General features: G+C 40.3%; 1 protein-coding gene across 2 annotated transcripts in view; it reads right to left on the bottom strand.

Moving 5' to 3' along the window:
* The window catches only part of pitpnm3 (PITPNM family member 3), a 98616-nt gene extending 91578 nt beyond the window's left edge, over positions 1–7038 (bottom strand). For both annotated transcript variants that reach the window (XM_034867174.1, XM_034867175.1), the window contains exon 1: positions 6527–7038. In XM_034867174.1, coding sequence (XP_034723065.1) covers positions 6527–6551 — 25 coding nt within the window. In that variant the 5' untranslated portion in view covers positions 6552–7038. The remainder of the gene's footprint in view (positions 1–6526) is intronic.
* Between the last annotated feature and the right edge of the window lie 4144 nt (positions 7039–11182).

Below are 11182 nucleotides of genomic sequence, written 5' to 3'. Positions count from 1 at the left end.
AATAAAACCCTTGTGACTTGCTCCTGCCGCCTCCTTCTCTCTGCGTTTGGGTCCTCACCGCACACCCCCCACAACAAATTCAATTTTATTCATAGTATTAATTCATAACAAGAGTTATCTCGAGACACTATACAGATAGAGTAGGTCTGGAACACACTACATAATTTACAAGGACCCAACAGTTCTAGTAGTTCCCTCCAGAGCAAGCAACAGTGCGACAGTGGCGAGGAAAAACTCCTTTTAGGCAGAAACCTCAGACAGACCCAGGCTCCTGGTAGGCGGTTAAATTGAAGAGTGGCAATAACAGTCACAAAAAATAGTAGTTTGTAGTACATCTTTGTAGAAGTTCATGGCATAGCAGGGCACTGTGCAGCATTACAAGGCACAGCAGGACGTGGCAGGGCACAGCAGAGCATAGCAGGATGTAACAGGGCATCGCAGAACGTGTATCGGGACCATGGCAACAGCTGCAAACATTATTTTGGAGCTTCCCTGATCCAAGGAAACATGCTGGGGGAAAAAAGAACATAAGGACCACGGGGAATGATTACTCAGAGCTAGGTTAATAACAAGCATTTCTGGGACATGGATGCACACAAAATGGAAAGATAGAAAGGTAGAGGAGAGAGGAGCTCAGTGTGTCGAAGGAAGTCCCCCAGCCGTCTAAAACTATTAAAGCATAAGTAAGAGAGACAGGGTAAAGAGAGCAGCCTGGTCGGGCTAGAACGCTCCCCAACCGGATCGGGCTGTATGCCCTGCCTCCCTCTAGTTTTATTATATTATTGATTATATGATAGATAAATCTGACAACTATGACGAGAAACAGGTGGGCCGGGTTAGGCGGACGCTGTGACTCCTCACTCCCTAACAATATTCAATTCAATTTTATTTATATAGTCTTAAATCACAACAACAGCAACACAACTCTTTGCGCTTTTCATAGATGAGCAGGTCAGGACCATACTCTGTGATGTCATAGTGAAGGAGGAAAAGACAGAGGTACTCAGTGCATCCTGGGAAGTCCCCCAGCAGTCCAGGCCTATAGTTGTGTAACTAAGGGATGGTTCAAGACTCCCCTGAGCCAGCCCTAACTATAAGCTTTATCAAAGAGGAAAGTCTTAAGCCTACTCTTAAATGTGGAAACGGTGTCTGCCTCCTGAACCCAAACTGGAACCTGGTTCCACAGGAGAGGAGCCTGATAGCTGAACGCTCTGGCTCCCGTTCTACTTTTAGAGACTCTAGAAACCACCAGTAACCCTGCACTCTGGGAGCGTAGTGCTCTTGTAGGGTTGTAAGGTACTATGAGCTCTTTGAGATAAGATGGTGCCTGACAATGAAGAGATTTGTAGGTGAGAAGAATGATTTAAAATTCTATTCTGGATTTTACAGGAAGCCAATGCAGAGAAGATAAAACAGGAGAGATGTGATCTCTTTTCCTGGTTCCTGTCAGAACACGTACTGCAGCATTCTGGATCAGCTGAAGAGTCTTTATGGGCTTTTTTTCGAGCAGCCTGATAATAAAGAATTGCAGTAATCCAGCCTAGAAGTAACAAATGCATGGAATAGTTTTCCTGTATCATTATGAGACAGGATATCCCTGATTTTTGCAATATTACGTAGGTGAAAAAAGGCAATCTTTGAAATTAGTTTTATGTGGGAATTAAAGGACATGTCCTAATCAAAGATAACTCCAAGATTCCTCACAGTGGTGCTGGAGGCCAGGGTGATGCCATCCAGAGTAACAATCTCTTTAGATAATGCCTCACGGAGGTGCTTGGGCCCCAGAGCAATAACTTCAGTTTTATCTGAGTTTACCATTACATAACAGGTGCTTCCTATCAATCAATGTAAATTAGGCAAAACAAAAATGGTGAGAACCTTCCTAAAACCTTGACTTCAAACTTAATGTGTTTATCAACAGTCTAGAATGAAAGAGCTGAGTGAGTGTGCCTTTAAAATTCTATTTAGAAAAAAACGCTGTTTTCAGCCTACCACAATATTCACAACAACGATTCAGAGAACACTGTAGTGCTGCTTGTTGAGCAGGCTGTCTGGGGGCCATTTGCCAGGACGACAACCCTACACACAGCAAGCTGTTGCAGCATCATATCGTGTATATCAGCCAAACAGATTTGGGCAATCACTGACGGTGTCAAAGTGATTTTTCGCAGAAAAATGTGACAGCATTATATTCCTTATTAAGAAACATGACAATTGATTCAATAGTAAAATACTGCCAAATGATTAGCATTTACAATTCACCTTCACAGAGAAAGAAGAGTCAAAATGAAAAAGAGAGAGAGACTGTTTATCAGCATCCTTCAGCTCTATTTTTAGCTTGATGCTGAATCTCAACAGCACAGCAGGTTGGCTACCCATTTATTTTATTTGGACAGCAAATGAAAAACACCCCTTCAGACTGATCTAATTTGGTCAAATATGAAATATCCACAATGATCAGAGGTGCGTTACCTCACAACGAGCAATGGAATGGTTACTGAAGTCTTAGGGAAGACAAACAGTAAGGAGCAGTTAGACTCTGGCAAGGGAGGATGACGAAGATGACATAGGGTTATAAGAAAAGCAAAAGTTCTCAGAGAGATTTGGCAGCAGAAGACTTATGCAATGGGGCTGAAGCAGCTTCAAGGAGAAACAAACAACCACATGACTAAAGGGTCTATGGTTAGAATTTAATTGTGGGTGCACTGTCTAATTCTCCTCATCAGCTCCTCAGTGGCCAATGAAAAGTCTGACATGGTCGCAGGTGTGACATTGATTGAATGAGAACAGTGCCCAGCTGGGACTGAGCATCTGTGTTTCCCTATAAAAAGTCAAATTAAACAAACATTTTGTAGAAGGGACAAAGGGCCAATTGGTAAAATTGAAAGTGTATTTCAATAAGAGTCTACAGCCATGTTTGCAGGTCTGTGAGGTTGTACTGCAGTAGGCACAGTGGGGCCTTGAGCTAACTGCTACTATCAGCATGCTAACACGCTCACATTGGTAATGTTTACATCTTAGTATTGTGTGCTATAATGCTAACATGCTAAACCAATAAACAAAAGTACATATGAGGCTGATAGGAATTCATTTGACAGGTATTTTTTCATAAACCAAAGTGTTGGAAAAATGTAAATATTGTCCAGATACTGATGCTAGATGAAGCCTTAAAGCTGTTTGGAACATGAATGTGTGCATGAAATGTCAAGACATTTTATATAAAACCACATATTTTAACCTCATGACGGCGCTAGAGGGATAGCCAGGGGATCACCAAAGTTAATAAGATATATCATTTTAGAACCAGTAATATTTTTACTTCGAGAAATTTCAGAAATTAAAATATTGACCAAGTTATTATAGCTTTATTTTGAGGACTGAAGCTTTCCTCAGCACATATTCACATTCTTAATTCCTTATTACTCTGCTCAAAATCGTTTTCAGTATCTGTAATAATTAAAACTCTCTTCTGTTTTAATTGGCAGTGAATCTGCCTATTATTTAGTGTTTCTGCAGAAGCTGAGAAACAGAACTGCAAACTGCAAAGCCTATTTGATTGTCCATAAACGCTGGATGCCATACTTTAATGATGAAGTGCTATACATACAGAACTCATATTATCCTTGCTTTTTATTTTACAGTCCCTATTTTAGATAATAGTGCGGCTTTAGCTCTTGAGTGAGTCAAAATATCTAAATAATAATTTAGAAGTGTAGAATTCCTTGCAGGCCTCTTATAATCGAAAATGACAAAGATACGATCTAAGTACATAAGTGAAAGTTGTTAAATTAAAAAGTCTGCCCTGTGAATGTTGTTAGGACTTTGAAGAACAATATTTCTATGAGAACCGCTCTATTTCACAAGTTATGCTGGGAACTGAGGTCAAGAAATATATAATAAAAACAGATACACTGGATACTTGAGAAATGAATATACTACCAGTAAACCCACACATACTGCATATTGCTTAATAATTCAATCTGCCCCTGGCATGCTGGAGAATTTCAGGGTTCACATGATTTTATAGAGCTGGGCATGATGTAAGGCTTCAGAAGTCCCATTAGCGAGTGAATTTTACGGTGAGGCTCAATGCAATAGAATTAAGATTAACTGGAGAAGATCTCTAGTGTCAGCTGTTGAGGGAAAACAATGTTTTTCCAGAAAAAGAATCTAATGTAACAAAATGTTGGGGACCTCTGAGACTGCACCTGACATTTTTACATGAACATGCAAACAAACTTTATACCAGCTGTGACCGAAACATCTGTTGTTACCTCAGTTTTGGAATGAAAATGATTTTAAGCTACGTTTGTATGTTTTCCATTTCTTAAATGTATAATGAGCAGTGTCTTTTATTACGCGTTTTTTTTGGCTTATGCGTCATGTTGAATCTGCTGGGCTGCCAGTCCTCCAGTGTGTAAATCCTTATAGTTCTATTTCAATGTTGATGTTTTAAATAGGATCAAAATTAATTGATACAACAGAATCAGAGATATCAACTTTTCCATTCTACACATTAGTCTTTCTTATCAAAAACCTGGCACCTACATTACCCACAATGCAATTACACCGCCAACAGATTTGCATGTGTTATGCTAGTAGCGGCTAATGTAGCCCCGTGCTGCCAGGCTCAAGCAGAGAGGAGGAGCAGGCTACAGAGGTCTGGTAAGCTCACTTCTTTCTAACACCCCAAGATTCTTTTTATAATTTAAAAATTTGTAGTCTTCAGCCCGACCAATGCTGACTCAAGGGACATCTCTTAATGACAATTTATCAGATGTCACACAGATCACTCAGGAGCCTAAACGGATTTTACAACTTTTCCCACATACCGTTATGCAGTAGTTCTCTAGCCTGGTCCTACCAGACTCTGGTCCATTAGCCTGGTCCTACCGGACTGTGGTACATTAGCCTGGTCCTACCGGACTCTGGTCCATTACCCTGGTCCTACCAGACTCTGGTCCATTTGCCTGGTCCTATCAGACCAGTAGCCTGGTCCTAATGTACCTTTGTAGGAATAATTCACTCAATGAAATCAGATGCATTGAAGACTGGGTATCAGCAGATACACAAACTACATTCTATATAAATTGAAGGAACCTATGTGGAGATTTATTGGGTTAATGCAACTCCTGATCTCAGCCCCGATACTTAGTTTGAATCAGCCTTAAAAATAGAAGTATTTTATTCTTATTATTTTTGAGAGACTTTACACTTTGTATGTCATTGCACCCTCATATTTAGTATGGTTGTTACATTTGAGGCAGCAATAATTCAAACCACACTGAATAAAATCCCCCTCTGTATTGTGACACGTTTTGTCTCTACTGAGAGTAGGAATGCTCTGATATCTTATCGATCCCTGCAGGGAAATTTTCTTTCCGCCCTCGCCTCACGGAAAAGGTCAGAGGAGAAACGTAGAGAACAGCAAGCCTGAAGCTGGAAGAGATGCAATGACTTGCTCAAAGGCTCTTTAGCAGAGCAGCGATGCAAGACAACACAAGGAAATAAACCAAGGACCTTCGGCTGAAGAAAATCCTCTGTTGTTACAATGCCACCTTGCTACCACCAGCACCGTATTCAGGTTTTTCATTAACTTCACACTAGAACCTGTGAGTTGTTACTGTAAGCCACACACATATTATTCTTACTGTTCAAGGGCTAAAAATATCCATAAAAGGATGCTCATTCATAGAAAGAGGAGATTTTAACAAGACACTACAACCGCATACAGCATTTTGTGCCTCTAAATTACCATTATGCAAACAGGTGCCATTTTTGAGCAGCATATCTTTTAAATTGGTAACAATAAAGCTTTTATGCCACAAATGTCAGGTCTTCAGAGGCCTCGCTGATGGTATCCTGTCAACACTGCCCCACATACCTCCTATCCAAGTTAACCATGACAACAACTGCATATTACTAATGCAGTGAACTACTCTGCATATCATTCGTTTTCACTTCTCCTGGTTCACCTTGTATTTCCAGATGTATTATTAAAGGATGGTAAGATCTAATAGGATAGATTGCAGTGTATTGTGCCCTGGATTTCAGCGGAAGTTTCTGTTTACTAGCATTTTCTCGCATCCTTAATTTATGACTGTTACCAAAAATAGTGTCACACCCATAAGGTATTTACAGGATCACAGAGTTGCATACTAGGCTAATAGCTGTGCTCGCAGAAACGGGTCTTATATTCTCATACAGTGACCCGTTTCTTCTAAACTCTCAAACATTTTTTGTCCATTTGACCCTGCAGCGTCAAAGAATCTGACGGGTCACATATTTGGATATTACACTGGCACGGACACAGGGCAGACTGAAAGACAGACAAATAAAAGGGCAGAGAGGCCGGACAGTGCACAAAACCGAGGTGTTTGACACCCGGTCCGTTTTTGGACCGTCGCACAATCCTACAGATTGCCTCCATCCGTGCAGCACGCGGCTGTGCGCGCCAACATCCAGCAGCACGAGACGCGGTGGGTCTACCTGTTAGCACGAGACTGTGAACGTAGTGTCCCCTTACCTTTTCCTCTCGTCTCCTTTGACATTGTGTCCTCTCCCGTGTGTCTCCGTCTCTCTGCGGACACTCAGTAAAGTCGTCACGTCAGTCTGCGCGGCAACGTTTCGTCGAAGAGTTGATTTTAACAGCGGCTCTTCCTCCGTCCTCTCCTGCCTGCTGTCTACCTTGACGCCTGCCAGACTGGCACGGGGAGCTGCAGCTGCCGTGTCGGTGTCCTCTCACTGAACCAAGGGGAGGGGAAAAAGATAAACTAAAAAGATCTGTAGCCGTGTTCTCATTCACCTGTGTCAAGTCTCTCGGAGCATCGACCCGCGCATGCCGCAGACACCCTTTTGGTGTTTGTCTTTTGACTTGGCTCACATGTCATGCCCACCCAGCTCTCTGTTCTCGCTCTGCTGCTAACATCAGCCAGAGTTTCTCCAAACCGGACCCGGGTCTGCTGCTCGACTGCCTCCAGCGGTGCGCGCACGTCCGCGGCTCCTGAAGGGCGTCCGTCCTCCTCCTTGCCACCTCTTTTTTACTACAAAATGTTCAAGAGGAAGTAGCCTATACTGAAGGAAGAAAGGAAAAAATAGCTATTTCCGTGACTTCTTGCATCGAAAACATAAAGCAATGCTTTCACGTGAAAGCTGTAGGGCTGCTGTCATTGGCACGACTCATTCAATTAGCCCAAATAGTTGATTGAATTCCATTGGATTTATCAGAATTACATCTCTGCACAGAAATTAAATATAATATTAAATATGAAGTATTCCAGGTAAAAGTCATTGTAATGTCACAATAGCCATGGCGTAGGCCTACATTTCCCTATGCAGGGTGTGGCTGAACATATTTAGCCTAGATGAGCAAGACAAAGGTTCAATCACATATTTGTACATGAATATGAATTGCAAAGACATTTGAATATAAAGTGGGTTACAGTTCTTTAATTGATATAGGGCCATTAGGGTGTGGTTGTTGTTTACCTTCTAAAGAATGAAGATGGACACTAAATTACAGCTGAATCATAAACTAAACAGGACTATTACAAGATTACACAATATATTAAATATAAAGTAGGTAAATTATTACCTACAGTGTACAGTGAGTGTTGCACAAAAGCCTGTGTATTTTTCCCTCTGTGGGCAGTGGCTGTTACCTACTACTATAAAAGAGGATGAAGAGAAGATCAGGTGTAAGGATGAAGAGCAGAAGCACAGTAAATCACTGCACGCTAAGGATAAAGGGGTGACAGCTAACACCCCTGTCAACTATCCATCACCGAAGCAGCAAGTGCCACCTTGGTCACGTATAGAGGCAATCACCCAGGCAGAAGAAAAAATCATGAAGTGCTTCCGAAAAAAAAAAAAAAAAAAACATCTAAAGAAAGCCCTGTGCAGGCATTAAGTCTCATTTCTTTTCTCAGAGTTTGCTTTCCAGGGATTAAAGAGAATGAATCATTTCCCCTCAGCTTTAAATCCAGTTGTGAGATCTGGTCTAATCTGACAGATGCTTTACCTAATGGCTGCCTCTAAATTCATTTTTTAAGCCCATCTTGACCTGCACTACTGCAATACTTGACCTGACGTGCTGCAAAACATGGTTTCTCCTTTGGCATGCATCACACTTTATAGTGGTAACACCTGCTGTGTTGATCCCTCTTCTCGTACTGTATGTGACCACACACACAAGGTCACACAGTCCCAGAAGGATGGCCTGGTCCTGGCGTAATTTGGCAGCCGCGTCCACACAAATGAATATTGATAGAGGAATATGCCTGTGGCCGAACCATCGCCCTGGAATCTGAGAGCCGGACACGCCACATTAACAAACTCTACTAGGGATACATGCAGCCAATTTGTATCATGATAGCCGATGACAATACACTTCTGGGCCAGAACACTGAGCTGATATCCCATCAAGAAAAACTAATAGGAAAAGCCTTAAGGCCAGGAACCCAGCAAGACAGATAGCGCTGATTACACCACAAGGCTGCACTGACTGGATCCAAGTGGAAAAAAACTAAAGGGTAATTGAATTAAGTGAATTTTTTTTGTAAGAAGAATACTCTTCATGCCACTGAGGACATTACTCAAATTCTGCATCAGGAGAGGCTTAACACTTTTACACCAACATAAAAAAAGGAAAAAAATTGTTTAAATTTTGAAAAAGAAATGAAAATAACCCCTATTATTGTGATGATTTAGAGTGCAAACATCCAGGCACATTGGACAAACAAAGAAAGATTGTTATGGTGGTAGCTAAACACCTTGGGGCTTTTGAAAAAAGAAAGCAAGACCGGTTTCAGCAATATAAGGCTTTTTGGGAGCCGTAAAAAGAAAAAATCACAAAATACTTGATTTTAGCACCAGAGGTGCAGATTTGTTGTTCTTTCCTGTGTTCCTAAACAATTCAGCAACAGGTGGTTGGGAAAAACACAGCTAACAACTTGAATCATTGAAACAAAAGCTCTATGATGATTTACACTAAAATATTCCACAGCCTCTTTATCACAGCGACTCTTACACAAGGTGGTGAGATTGGGCTATTGAGTTTTTGTGTTAGACTTATGAGGCAGAAACGCATCTTTCCTCAGAAACATCCAAACCACAGTATAATCTGTTGTTCACTTTCACACAACCTAGGAGTGTTGCATAAATAATTGGCCCGAGTGGTGGCAGGAAATACAACCCACAGGGGCGTTGTCCAACCTCTGGATAGTGAACTCTGACCACAATTGTTCTCGTATTCAGGGAATACTTTGCACTGTACTGCACTTATTTTTTGCTTTATATATATATATATATATATATATATATATATATATATATATATATATATATATATATATACACACACACACACACATGCATTGTATTTATATTTTTTACTTGACTTTCTATCCTCTTTTTTTGTTAGCACAACTTGTTCTTACTCATAAACCTTAGTAGTTCAGTTTTACATGTTTGTTGATAATGCCAAATAGGCTACAGTAGTAAAGGTAAAAGAGCATTTACTTTTATGCTACTTTATTCTAGGAAAATATTGTACCTTTGACTGCATTGTGTTATTTTACTTTGCAGATCCAGCTACAAGGTACAAAACATAAAAACACAAAAATGTACTGCATATATACATAATGCTTTATAAACTCTCATACAGTAGTTATGTTTAGTTACATCACGACCAGCTACAACTGAAACATGTTTACATGTTAATGTATTTATTGGTTATTTTATATAAATATTTAATATGTTCATGTATGCAACAACAACAAAGGCAAATTCCTGTGAAGGGTGAATTATTTGGCATAAATCCTTTTCTGATTCTGATCCATCTATAGTAATGTGTAACATTCTGACTGATGTATGTACTTTTGATTATCTCAGTTGACTATATTAATCTCACATTTAGTTTTACTTTAATTTTTTTTTTTTTTCAATGCAGGACTTTTAGTTATAATGGACTTAATATTTTTTCTTTGTGGTATTGATACTTCTACTTCAATCATTTGATTAAGTAGAATATAAAAGACTTACTTATTAAATCTTTTTGGATATGATGATCAAGAAGTGCATGGCTAATCATTATGCTTCAATGGGTAAACTATTCAATAAGAAACCAAGGCTTGGACGGTAGTTGTCTTATAAACTCACTGTAATGATTGCTGAAAAGCAGAAAATTTATGACTGATGTACCAGTAAAGAAAAGGGTTACGCTGCACTCCCTGCTGAAGTCATTCTGCATGTCAAAGTCTATTCTCCATTCTAACAGAACAATTATAAAAATCATTGAGTAGTTCTACATTTTTGTATTGTATCCACTGCTTCAGACTCACATTGGCTTTGAGGCTGCCAGATAATCTTTTCAATCCCACAATCCATTAGTGTGAAGTTAGTCGGCCCTCTGTGGGAACTCTGCTTCCGCAGTGGTTACAAAACTAGCTGCTGGTTCAAATGTCTTTAATAATTCCAACAAAGCAAAGCTGGGACTAAAATCAATGATCCAAACAGTTATGAGCTGCCCAGCAGTCACAGGTGTTTCATAAGTTCTCAGACAGCAAATTAAGCCCTCAAAATAACTAAAAGGAACTTTTAGAAGGTGCTGAAAAGCAAACAATGCCTGTATTGCCATGACAGATTGGTGATCCCTGGTCTCTCAGCAGAAACTAGCCCTTCCGCACATTATTCCCTAGGAACAGCAAACATGAGTTATAAGCCATACGATTACATATCCACGTAGTTCAAGAACAGCATCGGCAGAAATGAAATTTCACAAAGCAGCCTTGGTGCACGTGTACTGCCAAGTGCCCTATCTCCATGCATCATGAATTTATTGCAGTCATCTGTGTCCTCACCAATTCTGAGATAAGCTCTGATTATGAGTCTATGCCGGCAGAGGTGAGGTCAAAGCTAAACCATTTGAAATTAAATAAGGTGCAAACCAGTGCTAATTCTGGTCTGTGCACACAAACATTGGTTTGTGAATGTTCATTTCTTAAGTGACAGATGGTCGCTGTGCATAAAGAAATGTGCATTAGGTTTGTAAATGAAGTAGGGAGCTGATTCTCTGGATTGTCTCACAGTGGAATACTGTGTGGTGCCTGCTGAAGTGGCAGAAATGGAAATCTGTTGTATTTTTAAATCTTAAATGTCTCAGATGGCCTCTAGCTCACCCAGT

Source organism: Etheostoma cragini, chromosome 3, assembly GCF_013103735.1.
Source record: "Etheostoma cragini isolate CJK2018 chromosome 3, CSU_Ecrag_1.0, whole genome shotgun sequence".
Lineage (NCBI taxonomy): Eukaryota > Metazoa > Chordata > Actinopteri > Perciformes > Percidae > Etheostoma > Etheostoma cragini.
Note: the sequence above shows the minus strand (reverse complement) of the source record. Positions and strands in the feature narration are given on the sequence as shown.